This window comes from Apodemus sylvaticus, chromosome 1, assembly GCF_947179515.1.
Source record: "Apodemus sylvaticus chromosome 1, mApoSyl1.1, whole genome shotgun sequence".
NCBI lineage: Eukaryota > Metazoa > Chordata > Mammalia > Rodentia > Muridae > Apodemus > Apodemus sylvaticus.
In genome coordinates this window covers 183,856,361-183,877,037 of record NC_067472.1, presented here as the reverse complement: position 1 = coordinate 183,877,037, position 20,677 = coordinate 183,856,361, and the positions used below count along the sequence as shown (strand labels likewise).

The 20,677-nt window shown below is 49.6% G+C and overlaps 1 protein-coding gene across 1 annotated transcript; it reads left to right on the top strand.

Moving 5' to 3' along the window:
- The first annotated feature begins 6,226 nt into the window (after window positions 1–6,226).
- Window positions 6,227–8,742, top strand: LOC127682906 (galectin-7). Its single transcript, XM_052179651.1, has 5 exons — window positions 6,227–6,785; window positions 7,074–7,130; window positions 7,455–7,543; window positions 8,101–8,302; window positions 8,613–8,742. Exons 1-5 carry the CDS (start codon window positions 6,660–6,662, stop codon window positions 8,724–8,726), a joined length of 588 nt encoding a protein of 195 aa, XP_052035611.1. The 5' UTR covers window positions 6,227–6,659; the 3' UTR covers window positions 8,727–8,742.
- Window positions 8,743–20,677: the final 11,935 nt, after the last annotated feature.

Below are 20,677 nucleotides of genomic sequence, written 5' to 3'. Positions count from 1 at the left end.
CTCCTCCTCCTCTTCCTCCTCCTCTTCCTCCTCCTCTTCCTCCTCCTGCTCCTCCTTCTCCTCCCTGAAAAGACTAGAAGACAGCATGGAACCCCTGAAACAGGTGGTTGTGAGTAGTTGATGTGGGTGCTGGGCACCGAACTTTGTTCCTCCCCAGGAGCAGTGAGCTCTCTTAACCACTGAGGCAGCTCTCTAGCATCTCACTGTGTCTCTGCTTTACTGTGAGGTGACAGAACTACGAATCTGTCTCTCCTGGGCACCAGATCTGTCTATAATAGATATAATAGTTAGGAAAGCAATTCTGCTTGCCTCGGTGTCCAGCGCTGGTGTTCCGGAGACAATGCAGCATCCTTCTCCAGCCAGCCCTGTGCTGTGTCTGTGTGGATGTCTCCTTGCATAACTTACCATCGCATCCTGGCCATCGCACTGTCTGCGTACTGTTGGGTGCACCTATGTTTCTGTTATCTTGGACTGAATCCTTTGGTTTGCTCAGTGTTTTGAAACAAGTCAAGGATCCTGTCTGGTTCACCTTGGTAGCGCTCTGACCCCAGTGGTTCCTTCTGTCTGTCTTCCGTTTCCTGTGGGGGGCAGGGCAGGAGGCCACAACCCTAAAGTTGCTGCTGTCCAGAAACCCCCTTCATCACCGCCACCCTCAGCCTCCTGCTTCAGGCCTATTTCCAGAAAGACCTGGTGCCACAGATTCCTTCGAGTTTGGAGGTCCTCAGGTCATCGAGCGTTTCTTTCTACCTAGGATTCCATTCCTCGGGTCTGAGAAACCACCATCCGTTTGGTTCTCAATTCATTTTCCCCCTCCTTTCCTGCCAGGGAATAACACCTGAATGACAGCCGGTGACGTCTTAGAGCTTTAGCAGATTCCTTCAGGCAGGCTGCCTAAGAAGGCAGAGAGATTTAGTTACCTCACAGTTTGGGAGCTGAAGGCCCAAAATACCATAGTGTCAGCCTTGTAAGGTCCCCACTGAGGGAAAGTGGGAGCCCACGAGGGCAGAGCAGTCATGTCACCCGACAGCTCACTCCCACACAACTCTTTAACATGTCTTTCTTTCCTTTCCCTCTCTTTCTCCCACTCTCTTTCTTTTCTATTATCTTTTTTGGGGTAACTGTGTGAGATACTTCCTCAGACAGCCCAAATTTGTGACCCTTCCACTTTTGCTCTGAAAGGAGGGGTTTTTTTTTGTTTTGTTTTGGATTTTTGGGTTTTTTTGGGGGCATGTGCCACCACACTGGCTATTCTCGATAGAACAGCTTCTGGAAACCACACACCTCTCCCCTGGCCCACAAAGTGACTGAATTCTGGGTAAAACCTAATATCCCTATCCTCAATTTTTTCTCTGTCTCATTTATCTTAAAACCTTGGCTTACAGCCCTACCCAGCTATGACCTTTATGAGCCCCATTAACAACCAGCATGGGGGTCTGGAGAGATGGCTCAGTGGTTAAGAGCTCTTCTGACGTTCCTGAGTTCAAATCCCAGCAACCACATGGTGGTTCACAACCATCTGTAATGGGATCCGATGCCTTCTTCTGGTGTGTCTGAAGACAGCTACAGTGTACTCACATATAACAATAAATAATTTTTTTTTGGTTTTTTTGTATTTGTTTTTTTGTATTTTTTCCGAGACAGGGTTTCTCTGTGTAGCCCTGGCTGTCCTGGAACTCACTCTGTAGACCAGGCTGGCCTCGAACTCAGAAATCTGCCTGCCTCTACCTCCCAGAGTGCTGGGATTACAGGCATGCTTCACCACTGCCTGGCCAACAATAAATAAATCTTAAAAAAAACAAAAACAAAAACAAAAAAAACAACCAGCATGGGACAACAATCCTGGCACACACGCCTTGGCAGTAACTAACAGCTCTCTAATTGGACTTAAGACCCATTCAACAAGAGGGAAACCTTGCCTGGTCCCAGTACTGAGTTAACTACCCAGTGCTAATGAAGTCATATTGTTGGAGGAGAAGCTACAACTATTAATTGACTAAACCACCATAATCCCTAACAACAAGCTGTAAACATGTGTCCCATATGCACAGATAAGTGTAGTCTTCATCCCTTGCCAAGGAAGCTTCTCTTTGTAACAGACAGAAATCACTGTAGCATCACCAGTCCCAATGGATACATCTACAAAGCACTCCAGCACCCAAGGCTCAGGAAATATTGATAAGGTGAGAAGGATTGTGAGAACCAGCAGATCAGGGAGCTTGCCGTGAGACCGTGTTCGCCTAGTAATATCAGAAGCGACAGCCATGAAGTCTCACCAGTCTTCCTCAGAGAAGTGAGTGTTATATGAGTTAGTTTTCCAATACCAAATGATCATCCCTGAAAATATACATATAAGTTACGTTGTATCAATGGAACAGGTTATACTTAAGAATATATATGTAGAGCTGGAGAGATGGCTCAGCGGTTTAAGGCTAGGCTCACAACCAAAAATATAAGAACACATATCTGTATTAAAAATTATATATATATATATATATTGTGTATATACATGCAATTGTATAGAAATGCACATGTATGCATTGCATATGTGTACATATGCATGCAGTAACAATTAGTGAAAAAAGAGGACATGAATTTGAAAGAGATGAGGAAGTGATATATGGCAGGGTTTGGAGGGAGGAAAGAGAAGGGAGAAATATTGTAATTATAATCTCAAAGCAAACAAACAACACTGGGCCAGTCTCCTGTGTAGCCCTGTGTTAATCACCCCAGGCGGGGGTGGATCTGTCGGGACCTAGCGGTCACTAACTCATCCCATACTCTCCAGGGCTGACGGTACAGGCGCTGAGGAGGCTGGGACAGATTACTCAGTCGGTAAAGTGCTTGCCACCCAGGCATGAGAACATGAGTTTGATCCTCGACGCCCACATGAAGAGCCGGGCATGGTGGGGCACGTTCGTAAACCCAGCCCTGGGGATTTGGAGACAGATGGATCTCTGGGCATGGCTGGCTCTATGACCTACCCAGATATCAAACTCCAGGCTAATGACAGATGCTGTCTCCAAGACCTAGGTGGGTTGCGGAGGGTGGGGGCACATGTCTTTGATCCTAGCACTCAGCAGACACAGGTAGGCAGGTATCTGTGAGTTCCAGGCCAGCCTGGTCTACATAGTGAGACTTGGTGGGCGGTGGGGGATGGGGCAGGAAAGACAGGACGTCAGAGGAGAGAGTCACCCAGAGCAGTTTATGATCAGGCCTTGAAATTTACGAGACCTACTTTATGGCCTAGAAATGCGTACTGCACAATTAAAACATGGAAAAATGAATCCTTTGTAAACAGCATACTGTCCACTTAAAATAATTAGTAGATTTTAATGAACTAAGGTCATAAATGGAACTGAAGACTACAAGAGAAGGCTTCCCTCATCAGAGACTGGAGTGCACACCTCACTCTAGTCACCATCAGAATTAATTAGCTTTCATACAGGTTCAGGGGCTCTAACCCAGCGATGGGGAGGCTGAGAAAAGAGGTTTGGTAGTTCCTGGCTCACATGTGCTACAGCAGAGACCTCATCTAAAAAAGAAAGAGGAGGCTGAAGAGATGGTGTCAGCAGTTAAGAGTACTTGGCTGATCTTCCAGAGGACTCAGGTTCTGTTCCCAGGATCCACCAGTGACTTGCAACTGTCAATAACCCCAGTACCAGAATACCTGGCACCCTCTTCTGACCTCCTCAGGTACTACACTCACATGGCACACATACATACATACATACATGCAGGCAAAAACCCATACACATAAAATAAAAACCCACAGAATCTATGTCAGAGGGCTCACAAGCCCGTGTAATTCCAGCTCTGGGGATCTGACACCATCTTGTGGTCTCCCCAGACATTACACTCGCATGCATATACCTCTCCCTAGACAGTGCACTTAAACCAAAATCAAATTAAAATCTTTAAAGTTCAGATTTTCACCAAATCATCAATATCATTATCACTTCATTTTTTTCTTACCTTTTTCTATCTTTTTTTTGTTGTTTGCTTTGTTTTGTTTCAAGACAATTTCTCTGTTTCACCCTGGCTGTGCTGGAACTTATTCTGTAGTCCAGGCTGGTCTCAAATTCAAAGATGTACCTGTCTCGGCCTCCCTAGAGCTGGACTTAAAGGCATGAACTACCGTGCCTGGCCTCACTTCATTATTTTCACTGTGTACAAAAAAATAATAAAAATGATGACAGACTGACATTGGCGATGGAGTTTTGGGTTTTGAGTTCCCACACCTCAGCTGGGGAAATGGATGCAGGTGTGTCTCTCTAGCACGGACAAAGCTCTGGGTCAGCATTGCACCAAATAGCGTGAGAGCACAGCCACTTGGGCGGCTGGGTCAGTAGGACCAAGAATTCAAGGTCATCCTTGGCTAATTAGGAAGACCAAGGCTAGCCTGGGCTACCTGAAATTTTTGTCTCAAAACAAAAACAAAAACTCCCCCTTTACCTTCCCCCAAACCCTCAAGGATCTATTTGTTAGAATCTTTCTTAGTCCACAGTATTTTACCACGAAAATGAGACATAAATACATTCACTAATGAATTAGAAATGAAAAAATGACCTGGTGGTGGTGGCGCACACCTGTAATCCCAGCACTTGGGAGGCAGAGGCAGGTGGATTTCTGAATTTGAGCCAGCCTGGTCTACAGAGTGAGTTCCAGGGCAGCCAGAGAAACCCTGTCTGGGAGGGCGGGGGTGGGGAGTGGGGGAGACGTGGAAAAGTGAATGCGTTCAGAGCTTACAGTCAAGCACATTCAGTCAACGATGAGCGCATCTCAGTTCCCAGTTCCCAGAAAGGAGGTAGATACAGGAACCGATAAAGGATTGAATGCAACTATTTTACCAATCACCTAAGGCGAGTTCAGACGTGACGAGCGAGCTGTTCGTGAACTTCCATCCAGCTCGGATGAAGAAAACGAGAGGCCAGCCCGTGGGAACCAGCAACCACAAACAGAACGAGGTGCAGACACGTGTCAGACGGTGATTTACACAGAGCGTGGAGCTAAAATAATGGGAGCCTCAATTATCAGTCTAACTGTGACGGGCGGGAGGTGACGTAACATGAAACTGAGGTCCTCTTGCTCCGCCCTGTGATGGGTCCTTGTCCTGTGGAAACCCGAGTCAGAGCCTTCAAACCTCGCTCTAGATCCTCTCGAACCCAAGGTTTCTTGTTTGTAAAGAGTATTAAAGTGTGTGTGCGGGCTGGAGAGGTGGCTCAGCGGTTAAGAACACTGACTGCTCTTCCAAAGGTCCTGAGTTCAAATCCCAGCAACCACATGGTGGCTCACAACCATCCATAATGAAATCGGATACGCCCTCTTCTGGAGTGTCTGAAGACAGCTACAGTGTACTAACATATGATAAATAAATAAATCTTTTTTAAAAAGTGTGTGTGTGTGTCTGTGTGTTTATACAGGGTTTCTCTGTGGAGCCCTGGCTGTCCTGGAACTCCGTCTCCAGACCAGGCTGGCCTGGAACTCACAGAAGTGCCTTCCTCTGCCTTCCCGAGTGCTGGGATTAAAAGCATGCCCCACCACTGTAAAAAAGAAAGGAAGGAAAATCAGTTGCTGTCGTTTGGGTCAGCCTCCCACAGCCTGTGATGGCTTCGAACGACCTTGAGCTGACTCTCCCGCCGTCGCCTCCCCTGTGCTGGTTTCCGGGATGGGTAATCTCTCCATCTCAAGGACGTCTTCCCCTGCGCTCCTCCCGCAGCATCGCAGCGCTCAAGAGTCTCTGGCATCTTCTGCGCCCCCTGTGGACCTCGGGGGAGGGGGGTGGCGAGTCCTTGATGTGTGTTCTAGGGGCGGGGACGGAGGCGGGGGCGGGGGTGGTGAATCTGGGATACTGGGCCCAGGAGCAGGAGAGGTAGCACGCTCCTAATCTCCGCGGCAACTTTCCACTCCCAGCATGCATCTGGCCTCGGGCTCTGCCACCTGCTGGGTGGGGCAGGAGTAGGGTGGTGGGGATAGGCATGGGAAGATCTTTCTGGAAGGCCGCTGGGCTGTTAAGAGGGGAAACCGCTCAGCACTCCCACCGCCCCTTTGCCTGCTTTCTCTTTTCATTCTTTATGAGTCATCGCCCCCCTCAACCACACACACACACACACACACACAGACACACACACACACACACTTTCTCTAGAGTGCTGGTCCAAGAAGACTAAAACTCAGGCTATTGTCAGTTTCCCCCGTTGTGTTTCATGTCTCTGGGTGGTGACTGGCGGCCCGGGTCACCCACCAACTCATATTCCATTTCACTCTAATTGGATGGAAAGATGGACTCAGTTTGGGGAGGAGCTGCTAGAGATCTCAGGAAGAAAAACAGAAACCAGAGAGAGACAGACAGACAGACAGACAGACAGACTGACTGACTCTTAAGACTACCGGGCTAGTGGCAAACTGTTCCCACCCGCTCCGTTTCCTGTAAGCCAGTGCACGGGCTAAGCTACACCCCACAGGTCCGGGTGAGGCTCTGACACATCTGGACCCCCAGAGGCCTCAGCCTGGCCACTGTTAGCCCACCTGCTTTATTTGACCCTCTGCTACTGGCCACTTTAAATGTGCCAGACACACTCTGGTGACCCTGGGGACCCCAGCATAGGACAAGAAGGAATAACGGGCTTCCTGGAGAGCCCAGTGGAGAGCATTGAGTTATTATGCGTGTCTTCGATGGCAGCGGCAGAGTTGCCCAGGACAAAGCCGAGCAGCCTGAGCTCCAGGGAAGAGGCTCCTTTCAGAAAGGGCGGAGGCCGATGCTTGCTCAGCCTTTCTGGATCCAACAGGTCTCCAAAGAAGTCCTGTACAGGCTGGCACGGGTCGGGGCACAGGAGGGGAGGTGGGGTGGGGGAGGGAGCACAGGGCAAGCCTCCCCAGTCTTGGTATTGAAGGTTGTGCCTATCTGTAAACCTAGGAAAGGGGAGAGGGAGCTCTACCTGCAGCTGGCGAGTAGGGGCAGGGCAGGAGGAGATGCGCCCAGCCTTGACAGCTTTGCCCGAGGGCAGGGGTCTGTGCCAGGTGTGGGCGTTAGATGGAAAGGGAGGAGCTGAACCACCACCTTGCCTTTACTTAAGGTCCCCTCCTACAGCTACTGGCCACATTGTTGCTGTATAGCTGTGCCAGCCATGTCTGTAAGTATACTGGGGGCCAAGCTGGGGAAACTGGGACTCAGGGTCTGACTGAAACCCTGAAACCTCCCCTTCAGAGCAAAAAAAAAAAAAAAAAATGGGTATCAGGAGAGCGGGGTGCTAACTCTCTCTGGGGTTTCACCAGTCCTGCTGGCCGTCTCCCCGCTGGCTTTGTCTCTGTCACATCTGTGTGCCTGTCTCTGCCTCTTCCGGAATCTGCATCCCTCTTGGTTTCTGCCCTGTCCATGGATGGTCCCTAGCTGGGGCTGACCTGTCTGTTTCTTTGTCTCCCTGGGTCTCATCCTTGCCCCCACCCAAATCTTACAGGCCACCCAGCACAAGACCGCTCTGCCTCAGGGCGTCCGAGTGGGCACTGTCATGAGAATTCGAGGCGTGGTCCCTGACCAGGCTGGCAGGTGATGTCCCAGGTTCCAGGGGAAAGGGTGGGTGGGGCATCTCCTGGCTCAGTTGAGCCCTGTTTCTCAGAGCTCACACAGGGTGTCCCTGGGACCTTGCTTGCCAAGTGGAGTCTTAGATTCCCCATTGCTAGCTTAATTTGGATATATTCACTGATATGCCCCCAAAATTGTGGGTGGGTGCCCAAGTCTCCCTAAAAATAAGAGTCCCTGGTTAGTCCTAGGATTTCCACGTCTAGTTTTCCAGATCATTGAAAAATCTGTCTTGGATCTTGAAGCTAACCTGGATGCCCAGGGTACCTGGTTATCAAGTCCATGGCCCACTAAAATTGAGACCTTGGGCTTTGTGGGAGTATTGATGAAATCTGTCCGTCTGGGAGTGGGGGGGTCCCTGTCCTCAGGCACAGCAGGCCGTCCCGCCAGAACCCTAGGACAGCTCCAGGCTCTGGAATAGAGGGGATCCTGGCTATCATCACAGGGACGCTCTTCGGGTGTGGGTGTACCAGTGCGCGTGCGCACGGTAGTTGCTCATCTTTGAGGTCCACTGTCCCCCAAAGGTTCCATGTAAACCTGCTCTGCGGCGAGGAGCAAGGGGCAGATGCCGCCCTGCACTTTAACCCGAGGCTGGACACGTCCGAGGTTGTCTTCAACACCAAAGAACAAGGCAAATGGGGCCGCGAGGAGCGGGGCGCTGGCATCCCCTTTAGGCGTGGGGAGCCCTTTGAAGTGCTCCTCATCGCCACAGAGGAAGGCTATAAGGTGAGTCTTCGAAGGAGAACACCACCAGACCCAAATTCTGGGGACCGAGCGGGAAAGCCCTTGGGGTACTGGAACCCGGGTCCAGACCTGACCCAGGCCTCCACAGACCCTCTCCAGGTCTGCTTCTAAGAGCGACAAAACAGCGATCAAGAGCCAAGCGCCCAGGGGTTGGGTGTCCTAGCAGTACTGCGTGTCCTATTACAAAGGACAACAGACCCATTTTCCTTCGGAGGCTCGGATGTCGTTAGCCTCTTCCGGGGCCGCAGACCGGGATCTGCATCCAGAGTTAACTTGGGCTCTCACCCTGCAGGCTGTGGTCGGGGATGACGAGTACCTCCACTTCCAACACCGGATGCCGCTCGGGCGCGTGCGCTTGGTGGAGGTGGGCGGAGACGTGCAGCTGCATTCCGTGAAGATCTTCTGAGCAAGGACTCAAGGGCTCGGTGGGTGGGGCTGGGGGTGGAGGGTCCTCGAGGAGGGGTGTGGATGGCGAATAAAGTGCAGCTGTAGTTCCTGACTGTGTCTGTGCCTGTCCTTTATGTGTGACTGAACAAATCGAGGCTCAGAGAAAAACAGTAAACCCACTGTCAAAGTGAGCATGGGACTCGCTGAGCAGCCCCCCCCCCCCGCCCCGCAGGGTTTCCTTTGGGGAGCAGGCAGGTATGGGGTGGGGGTAGGAAATAAAAAGTCAGGCTGTGTGACCCAGGTCGGTTAATTTGTGGCCACTCCCTTGCCTCAGCAGAAATTATAGGGAGCACTATCACACTAGTTACTCTGTGTGTGTGTGTCCGTCCATCCGTCTGTCTCTGGTATGTGAGTATAAATGAAAAGGGTGGTGTTACAAGGGTTTGTGAGGTGCTGGATACGGATACTGGGAACTGAACTCAGGTCTAACGCAAAGATCATCAAGTGTCTTTTGCACAGCAAGCCGTTGTGTTCCGGCGGCCCGCTAGCATTGGGAGGTACCTTCATATGACACTATGTCATCCTTAGAAAGGTCACCAAAATGCCTCCTTTTGAACACGGGGAGATTCTGGGCCTGGCGGTTCATGCCTGTTAGTCATCTCAGCACTCGCGAAGCTGAAGCAGAACAACTGCTTTCAGTTCTAAGCCAGCCTGGGCTACACACACAATGAGAGTCTGTCTCAATAAAGTTAATTAAAAAATAAAGGGAGTTCCATTTTATCTCTCTCATCCGGGCATCCCAAATTTACCACTTCCTGGGCCCCTGGAGGTTCCCCGGGCGAGCGGGGATGGGCATCCGGCTGGGTGGACCCAGCTGGGATCCACCCCTAGCATCCCCAGCATCGGAACAGGTCGCCACTTGCACACCCCCAGGGCAGACGCAGTGTCTCCAGCAGATGTTACTCTGAGCTGGGCGGGGCGCTGCGGGCAGGTTTGGGCCCCGTGGACACAGGTCGTGAGGTCCTGAACTCACGATCCCGACCACCAACCTCCCCGGCCCTGCCTTAAATAAACGATTTTGGAGGCGGTGCGCAGCCTGGTCTCCAGGTTTATTTTCAGGCTCCATCAGGGAGGTACCAGACCCTGCGCCTCGGAGCCACCCCCTGCTCCTCGTTGGAGACCAGGAAGCCCTCCCTGTGGCCTTCACTTTAGGCAGCAGATTGGAGCTCCAAGTTGCCCTTCTTTCCAGAACATTTCTTCCGGAGACACGCCCAAGAGGGACAGGCCACCGGGCTGTGCCCAGGCCCAGAGCACAAACGACAGTTCCCCCTGGTGGCCACCGTCTGCCTTGCCACCTGGATCAACGCTGGCGCAGAAAACGCCCCAGCATCTCTGTGGCCTCAGTGGGACCCTGGCGTCCGGATCCCCAGGATCCCGCTCTCCCTCCGCCCAAGGTTCCCTGCCCTTGGGACCTTCCGCTGGAGAGCCTTCACCTTGCCCGCGTCCTGAATGCGCAGAGGCCGCGCTGAGGACGGGCGCCCCCCAGTGGTAGAAGAGAATACTGGAAACACGGAAGCGACGTTAAAAAAGAGTTCTTTTTTCTTTTTAAAGAAAATTTAAATTTATTTTGTTGTTATTGTGTATGGTGTGCTTGTGTGGCACACGCCTTTAATCCTAGCACTCAGGAGGCAGATGCAGGCAGACGCCAGCCTGGTCTACAGAGTGAGTTCCAGGACAACCAGGGCTACACAGAGAAACCCTGTCTTGAAAAACCAAATCCAAAAAAAAAAAAGAAGAAAAATTTCAAAACACACGTTGTGCTCCAAGTCTTTGTAGAGGGAATTTGCCCCCAGATACTCTGTAGACTTTGACACAGAGTCACATTAGCTAATTTTCTCTCCCTGGGTAAGTGGCAGTGTGGTCCCTGAGCTGCTTTTAGCTCTAGTAATCACCCCAGTCACAGTGACATCCCGGAGTCCCTGCTGTGTATTAGGCCCTGGTTATGAGTATTCTTAGACAAAAACAAATATTATTTGAAATCTTATTTTAGTTATTTAATGCGGATGGGTATTTTGCCCACACCTATGCCTGAGCATCACACCCATGCCTGGAACCCTCAGAGACCAGAGAGATCATCAGATTTCCTGGAACTCGAGTTACAGACAGCTTTGAGTCACTATGTGGTTGCTGGGAATCAAACCTCTGGAAGAGCATTCAGTGTTCTAAACCTCTGAGCCATCTCTTCAGCCCCACCCCTCCTTTTTTTTTCGTTTTTAATAAAGATGGTTTCATGTAGCTCAAGCTTTCTTTTTTAATAAAGATGGTTTCATGTAGCTTCAAACTCACCATGTAGTTGAAGATGACCTTGAACTTCTGATCTTCCTTCCTCCGCCACCTGAGTCCTGGCTTTATAATCAGCTGGGCTTGATAGGTGTGCGCCACCATGCGCAGTTTTATTCAATGAGAGAAATGAAACCTACAGTTTCTGTATGTCCGGTAAGGACTCTGCCCCATTGAGCCACATTCCCCAGTCCTATGGTTAGCCCTTTCAGTTTGGGGGAGTTTGTTTTTGTTGTTGTTTTTCCCCCAATACAGGGTTTCTATATGTGGGTCTTGCTATCCTGGAACTTGTTCTGTAGACCAGGCTAGCCTCGAACTCACAGAACTCCTGCCTCCTGAGGATTAAAGGTGTGCACCACCACCACCACCACCGCCACCACCTGGCCCTTTTCATTTTTTTTAAACAGCTTTATTATCTTTATTTTATATGTGTGAGTGTTCTATCTGCATGAATGTATGTGAACCAGGCTGGCCTCAAACTCACAGTGGTCATCTTCAATCCTCCTGCCTCAGCCCTTTGAGCACTGGGATTGTGGGTATACACTTCCTCATCCTGTCTAAGAATATATCGGTTCTCTATTGCTGCATAACAAGCTACCTCAAAAACGTAGCCCCACTGATTATCTTGCTTGATATCTGAGGCTAGGAATTTGGGAGTGGTTCTGCGTGGGGGCTCAGGACTGCTCGTGCCAGTGGAGCTTACAATCATATAAAAGAGAGAGTGGTGCACTGCGGAGGGAGGCCCAGTTTGCCCCACTTCCTGTGGCTCACAAGCCAAGAATGAGTTTTCCAAGCTAGAGAGAGAAAAAAAAATCAAAGACGACTTCCATTATGTGATACTGAAAATTATATGACTTCAAACGTTGGTGTTCACAAATAAAGTTTTATTGGCACAGAGCCACGCTCATTCTGTTGCGTTATCTAGTGGTTGGTATCTTGCTTCACCAGCGTTGCAACATTGTGGCATCGCCCACAATGCTTTAAACGCTTGCCCTACCCATAGTGCCTTGCGCTCTATTGGCGCTCTCAAGCCAATCCCGGTACAGAGAAGGTGCGCTGGCCTTCCAGAGAGCTGGCTGATGCTGTGGCCTCTAACTCCTAGAAGATGCTCAGACATGGGTCTTAACCGGAAGCTCGAGTGGTTTTATCACTCGTGTCTTTTCATAGGAGGCATAAGGAGTGGCCGCATCCCCAGAGAGGCTACCCAGGGCAAAAGCGGTGATGTTTTGTGTAGCCTTCCCCTACCAACCTTGGTATGGTTTAGGAAAGGAACACTGCCAGTTCCGCAGCTTAGGAGGTCACCAGGGACCTGGCTGCCACAGACAGTCTGAGATTTTGTTTCTCTTTTTGAGAAGGGTTTTTCTGTGTAGCTTAAGTTGGCCTCAAATTCAGTCCCAGTACAATTTCCTGAGTGTTGTGACTAAAGGTACATACTGCCACCACGTATTTAATAGCTGTTTTCAACCTGTGTGTTGGCACAGGACTTCAATCCCAGTACTGGGGCCAGAGGCAGACATGTGCCTGTGCATTTAAGACCAGCCTGATCTACATGGCCAGCCTGATCTACATGGCCAGCCTGATCTACACGGCCATTTCCAGGACAGCCAGGGCCACACAAAGAGACTCTGTTAAGAAGAAAAGCTCTCTAGGGGCTTAACAATATGTACTGTCTTTCCGGGTTGATGTCCCTGCAGGGAGACGCAGCAGCCTGGCTCTGAAGTCTTCCTTCCCTTTCTCTTTTGTTCTACATCATCACATACACAGATCACAACGATATACATTATTTCAAATTGAAAAATCCATTTTAATTTAGCGCGCGCGCGCGCGTGTGTGTGTGTGTGTGTGTGTGTGTGTGTGTGTGTGTGTGTGTCTGCCAAAATGCTGGAGTGGAAGTCAGAGGACAATTTGCAGGAGTTGGCTCTCTCCATCTCGTAGGGATCAAATTCAAGTCAGCAAGCTCGGCAGCAAGCAGCTGACCCCCTTTATAGTTTCTGAGACGTAATTGGCTTGTGGGGGGGAGGGGGCAGGGTAGAGCTCTGCCTTTCTACAAGGCTTCTCTCCCAGTGCCCGGGGCCTCGGGCATGTGCAGCCACACAGAGCCTGTAGGGGTGTTGTTAGGATCTGAGCTCAGGTCCCCAGAAAGCACTTACCCGATGAGGTATCTCCCCAGCCTACCTGGTCTTTTTTTTAAGATTTTTTTTTCCAGGCGGATCTCTGGGTTCGAGGCCATCTTGGTCTACAAAAAGAGTTTCAGAACAGCTAGGGGTACCTAGAGAAACCCTGTCTTGAAAACCAACAATGACAACAACAAAAGTTTTGTTTTGTTTTAGATGGGGTCTCTCTATTTAGCCAGGGTCCTGGCTATCCTGGAACGTACTATCATTATGGGGTATCCACCAGAGAGGTCTACTCGGACATGGGTTTAAGCCAATAGAGGGTTTTATTAGGCAGCAGGCGACTGCAGCGTGTGTTTAGATCCCGGTGTAGCACTTAGCCTCTCTCGGGGTGAGCTTTTAAGCACAAACCATATCTCAGATTGACATACTTCAGTTAACAAGACCAGTTCGTCAGAATCACAACGACAGAAGCCAAAAAGCAAGGTTGGCACATTTAGAGACCTTCCCATGACTGTGGGCTTTCGTGGATTAGGAGTTCATTTTACTTTAGACAGGTGGCGCTGTCTAAGTTCTGGGTTTTATAGTCTAAATTCGAGTCAGTTGGGCTAAGGTCTGGGGGCTTCTTACATTCTCCAGTGGTCCTAGGGAATGAATCAAAGCATGAACTCATCCTGTTTTAAAGAAGTATCATCGGCCCCCAAAGACTACTAATTTTACTGAACTCATACATAATTGGCCATATAGTTTAAGATGGGACTGGGACAGGGCGGGCGGTGGTGGCACACGCCTGTAATCCCAGCACTCTGGGAGGCAGAGGCAGGTGGATTTCTGAGTTCGAGGCTAGCTTGGTCTACATTGTGAGTTCCAGGACAGCCAGGGCTATAAAGAGAAACCCTGTCTTGAAAAAACAAAAAAACAAAAAAAAACAAAAAAAAAAAAAGAGAAAAAATTAGAATTAAAAGCTCAGTCAGGGCTGATAGCAGAGCAGTTAGCTACACTAAGAGGACAGAACTGATATCAATGATCTGATCTAGGGCTTTGTCTCTTTCTCTTTTCGAGGTTTCTCCCTGCCATGACCAGATTTTTTTTTTAAATTACCTCCAATCAACATAGAAATAATAGGTTTTCCCCAAAGCCAGACACAGTTTCCTTTATCTCAGGAGAAGTGAGTCTAAGCCTCTCCAGTTCTGTTTCTGCAGGGGAGTGTAACTGTCTCCCTCTAGGTCTTGACCGATCTGTCGTAGTTTGGAAAGCATCAGAGGAGGCACATTTGGTCAGATCACTGCTACATGCCCGCCAAGTAGACTCAGGCACTCAGTAACACTGCTGTTGTCCGATGAAGGAGCCCACAAGGCAGAACAGCAGGCGTCAGAATAAGGGCAGTGCCCAAGTTGAACGTTGTGGACAGGTTTTAGCCCCTTAAAAGTCCACTCACACTAATCTGGGCTGCCCCCAGTCACAGTGAGTTTTGTCAGTCACTGGGCTGACAGTCTGGTTTGTTCTATCCCTGTGTAGTATGTGGTCTCCGCGTCTAAGCATAACCAGTGATCTTGGCTGATTTAAGTCTGGGAATAATTAACTCTCATCCCCAGGGGCCCTTCCTGTGGCACAGAGTCTGAATCCCCAGGTTTTTCCTGTTTGCCAAAGGCCCGAATCTTTTTAAAGGATTTTTTTTTTCACTTCAATTTCAGTTTTATAACCTCAATTTTTGAAATGGAAACTCTAAATTTGTTTCTGGCAACTAAGACGTCCATCCACAGGGCATGCACAGATCATAGACTCTGTGTTCCTGTCTCAAAATAAGTTTCCATGTAATAGTATCTTTGATGCGCCTGATGTAATTGTTGTCTCTGAGGCTTACTGCCTCAGTCTGCGACCCAAGGCCTAGTCCTGGAAGCTTCTAGGCTCTGGAAAATCTTATTTAGGCCTAAAATGCTTTCAGCCTCTGAGTCTTAACTGCTGAATAAGCTCACCCTTTCTAGCTGTTTCTGAATTCTGGCTGGCCGCTTCAACTCGGCTGTTCTGGCTCAAACTCCTCCTCGGCCGACTGATTCAATCTGGCTTCTCTTGACCTCCTCGGCCGACTGATTCAATCTGGCTTCTCTTGAATTGCTCTGCTTGGCCTCAAACTAACTTTGACAATGTGTTCTAATCTTCTGGCTCCTTCTCATCTCTGGCTCATTCAGTCTTCACCTGTGTCTAGCTTGTTCTCTCTGGAGCCTGCCTCTGCACAACTGTCCCAGTAAAAAACTGTCTCCTCCCCCCCCCCCTCCTCCTCCTCCTCCTCCTCTTCCTCCTCCTCCTCCTCCTCTCCCTCCTCCTCCTCCTTCTTCTTTTCTCTCTCTCTCTCTCTCTCTCTCTCTCTCTCTCTCTCTCTCTCTCTCCCTCTCTCCCTCTCCCTCTCTCTTTCTCTCTCTGAATTGCCCCTCAAGTAGCTTCCCTTCCCTTTCCTCTCTCCTTGTGAGAGTTGGGCGTATCCTATTCTGTCAAATCTTTCTCTGATTCGTCACTTTGTCTGCCACTCAATTAGACATTGCTTTCAAACATGGGCGCTTCCTTCTACAAACTAACCCTACCTTCATTGTTTGGGATTAAAGCTGAGTCTATAGTCCAGCCAGAGGGGTTAAAGCTGTGTGCTAATCGCTGAGCCACACCACAACTAGAAACAGGTTTTTTCCAGTAAACAGCACAATCTTGAGGTTCATAGTGTGATCAAATATCCTGCAACATTTCCAGATCTTTCTTTTTCTCCAATACAACCAGACACACCAGTGAGCCTTAGTGAACAAAGGTCAGTATGGAATATCGTTGCTAATCTGTAGTCACACTGACTAACACCTTCCTTGTATCTCTCTTCCTCAGTTTCCAGACCAGGCCTGAGGGTTAGTGGGCCACGACCTCAAATTCATACTCATAGTGAAAAACACAGGCTCAGGAGGAGGTAGAGGGGCAAGAAGTGGAAGACCCAGGTCCAGGGCCCAGTGAAGCCCTAATTCCAATAAGTCCATCATCCAGAGATTGTCCATTTAGCAGCCAGCGTCTGTGGCTTCTGCTTTTTCTTTTTTTAAAAAAAAATAATTATTTTGTGTATATCAGATCCTATTACAGATGGTTGTGAGCACCATGTGGTTGCTGGTAATTGAACTCAGGACCTCTGGTAGAGGTCTTAACCACTGAGCCATCTCCCCATGTCTCACTCTGGCCTACACACACACACACACACACACACACACACAGATGTACAGGAGGCTGCCCTGGCTCCCTTGGCACACAGACGTTTGCCTCCACTCTGCAATTCTAAAAAGAAACCATGCCTAAACATTGAAGATATTACCTTGTGGTTAATCATCCTTGAGCTCTACAGAAGCCGGGACCTGTGCTGGTCTTGAGATAGCATCAGGAGTCTCACATCTCTTCCCTGATCCTCACCTGCTGCATCCAGCACAGTCTGTCTACTTCGGGACTGTTTATTTGCAGAGAAACATTTGTAACTAGACCCCAGAATGTCAAGGTCAGTCATGATGTTTTGGCCAAAGACAGGGAGGAAAAAAAGAAGTTCTGGCTAAGGGAGACATTGTCTCCCATGTCACAAGATGGACTTTGAGAACAATGTAACAATAATCCTTCTGTCTTCCTGGGGTTGGACCTTAAATACGCTGGTTCTTTGTCATTGTCGTTGTCTTCTTCTTCTCCTTCTCCTTCTCCTTCTTCTTCTTCGTATCCACCTCCCATCCCCCTCATCTTCCTCTTCCTTTTCCTTTTTTGGTTTTTAGAGACAGTCTCTGTGGAGTCCTGGCTATCCTTGAACCTACTCTGTAGACCAGGCTGGCCTCGAGCAGAGATCAGAGATGTGACTGCCCCCGTCACGTGTGCCACCGCTGCCCAGCTGAATCTTCTTTTCTATTTTCTTATTCTTTGTTTGTTTGTTTGTTTCTAATTTCTATTTTTTGACAAGGTTTTACTCTGTAACCCAGGCTGACTGGAACTCATGGTGCCTCTCTACCTCAACGTCCTCACCATGCCAAAAGATCTGGGTAGAACCCTGGCTCTTGGGTGGCCTGGGGATGCTTAGTAGCCATCCTCTGCCTTATGAATATGTGTAGTCCCTTTGAGTCAGCTGAAAGCTTTATCCTAGCGCTAGAGCGCTTGGCTAGAGCGCACTGAATCCTGGGTAGCTCTCATTGTAAAGCTAGTGTGGTGCTGCACACCTGTAGTTCCTGTGCTCAGGAGGTGGAGGCAAGAGAATCAGAAGTTCAAAGTTATCTTCACTGTCTAGTGAGGCTAGCCTGGACTACCTGAGAAGAGTTTGTCTCAAAAAAAAAAAAAAAAAAAAAAAAAAGCCAAAAAAACCCAGTCCATCGAGGCTGGAGTTCGGTGGGTAAGAACACGTGTTGCTCCCCCAGAGGAACAAATTCAGGGGATCGAACCCAGGGAGGGCTTCATGCGTGCTGAGCAGGCTGTCTTCTCCTGAGCCGGTCTCAGCCCTGGTGTCAGGGTCTCTTGCAAGGATCTTAAGTATCAGCTTGCCTCTCCAGTCGGTCCTCTTGGACACAGCTGCCTCCCAGATTCTGTTTCTCAGGATCTCAGTCTATCACATCAAGCTAATACACCTAAGTATGTGCTAATAACTCACCTGTTGGGGGCGGCCGCTTTCCCCGGTGTGGGCCGCTCTTTCCCAGGGGAGTCAGTCAGTGACAAAACAGAAGCCAAATGGAAACAGGGTTTGGTGGCACATTTCTGTGAGTCCAGCACTCAGGGCACTGAGGCAGGAGGATGGAAAGCTAGAGAGTGGCACCTGCACAGCAAAACCTGTCTCAAAAAGCAAACAAGGGGACATGAGACCAAGTCACCAGAGCCACATATAGAGATGCGTGTGTTCCTGAGCAGACACCGGAAGTTTCGGTGCTGTGGAGACTGAGATGGGGAGGAGGGGACTGGAGATTGCTGGGCTTGATAGCTCCGGGATCGGTGAGAACACCTGACATGCTGACATGCTCTCTGCATTCTCTCTCGCGCTCTCTCTCTCTCTCTCTCTCTCTCTCTCTCTCTCTCTCTCTCACACACACACACACACACACACACACACAAAACACACTTTTTTTTTTACAACAAGGTCTCACTATATAGCCCTGGCTGGCATGAACTTGCTAATGTAGCCCTCACGTAGACCTTACAGAGATCCACGCCCTCTACCTCTCTAGCTCTGAGATTAAAGGTGCATCTCACCAAGCCTAGCCCACACAACCAATATATTTTTAAAAATACTATTTTATGTGTATGAGTGTTTTGCCTGCGTGTATGCATTTGCATCAGGTGCTAAAAGAGGCCAGAAGACATCGTCAGAGTCCAGGGATGGAGCTGCAGACAGCTGTGAGTGTCCACATGGGTGCTAGGAACCAAATCCAGGTCCGCTGGAAGAGCAGAAAGTGCTTTTCCCCATCAAGCCACGTCTCCAGCCCCTCACGCTAGCAGTTTCTAAAAAGCTAGACGGGCAGTTATGACCAGGACTTCCAGTAGTCAGCTGCCAGAGACACCAGCCTTCCTGGGTGGCCATGCTGGAGTTTAGAAATGATTTCCCATTTGCATATTCATTGGCTTATTAATTGACATAGTGAATGCTAAAGCTGAGTTTGAATTGGTGAGTCGGTGTGCCGTGTTGCTAGAATATTCTAGATACTTCTGCCTTTCTTTGAGCAGATTACAGGGATTATGTGTACCTTGGGGACTGGATGTGCACTGTAATGACCCCGCCTTCAGGGACTAGTTTAGGGCTCTCATTTCTAGGGCTGTCAGAATATGGTTTTCCAAGGACATGGTCAAGTTGACCTCAAACGAACCTTGTAGGAAAGGTGTGTCCGTAGCACAGAACTAGGACCTCATCAACTCACAGAACAGGTTGTGTGGCTGCTCGCGCCTGCCTGCCTGCCTGCGTCATCGGGGCCCTGCATCTCCCTTCTCCTTCCCTGCATTCCGGCTTCATCTCCAACTCCATGTGTGACCAAGAATGACCTTGCCGACCCTCCTGCTGTCGCCTCCTTGGGTGCACCACTAAGAAAAGTCCTCATTACAGCTGGATGTGGTGATGCACGTCTTAAATCCCGGTACACAGAAGGCAGGTGCAGGTGGGGCTCTGTGAGATGGAAGCCTGTTGTCTGATCCACACTGTGACTTCCAGGCCACTGAGACTCTGTCTCAAAAACAAATAACAAACCTAACAAACCCAGCTGGGTTTCACCACATCTGGACACCTGGAGTATGGTTTCACACTTGGGGGACTCGTGTCTCTTCCCCACCCCCATCCCCGACCCCATCGCTTGGCTGTGCTTGCAAGTCACCCTCAGCTTCTGAGGTAAGCAACTCGCCGGAGTAAGGAAGAGGCTAGCAAAGATCGCAAAGATCAACATTGGGGGCGTGGCTGGGGGAGGTGGCCAGAGGCTGCTGCAGTGTGATTGGCGGGTCTGCGTCAGATGTGATCTGAAGGGAGGGGTCATCTCAGAGCCAAGTGGCTATCTCTAGCCACAGCGTTGACTGTCCAGAAGAGTTTCTGGGTTCAGGAGGGAGCGCAGCCCTAGAAGTTTGACTGGAGTGTAGGGGTCCGCACTTAGCTCCAGCCCAGGCCAAAAAAGAAAAAAAGAAAAAAAAGGAGGCTGGAAGGCAAACCACTGACACACACTGCTGTTTGAAGAAACTAAGGAGCCGGGCGGTGGTGGCTGGTGGTGTATGCCTTTAATCCCAGCAGTCTGGGAGGCAGAGGCAGGTGGATTTCTGAGTTCGAGGCCAGCCTGGTCTACAGAGTGAGTTCCAGGACAGCCAGGGCTACACAGAGAAACCCTGTCTCCAAAAAACCAAATCTAAAAAACAAAACAAAAACAAAAACAAAAAAACAAAACAAAAAAAAAACCAAAAGAAAGAAAGAAAAGAAAGGAAGAAAGAAAGAAACTGAGGCACATGGCGTGTATGTGACTTAACTCAAGACACACAGTCCTTTGTCCCACCGTTTAGTGGAGGCAGGCCTGGAATTCAGGTTCCTCTGGTCTCTTCCTCCCCAGAGCTCGAGTCACAAGTGAACCAGGCACCTGTCACGTGGGTCTTGGTGCAACCCCGGCAACTCCACAGGAAGTTGGAGAAAGGGAGAAAAATCGGTGGTGGGATGTTTCTTTGTTTCTTTACTGGGTCTCTCGTAGTTTAGGCTGCCTGGTATTTGCTATAAGCTAAGACTACGGTAGAACTTGTGCTCCTCCTGCCTCAGACAACCCCTATTGTTGGCCATGGTGCTTGGGAGGGACAGGGTTGGATGGAAGATGTTGAAAGCTTGAGTTGTCAACATCTCAGCAAAATCAGAGTGACTAGGCTCCTCCAGGGCCAGAAGCTCAGAAAGGCAAGTCAGGATCCTCCTCGCCAAGGATCCTCCTCCGTCTGCCTCATAGGGCCTGCGCAGCTTCGGAAGGGGCCGCAGCATCCTGGGCACAGGTGAGCCCACATCCACAGCCCAGAGCAGAACCTGTTTTCTGTA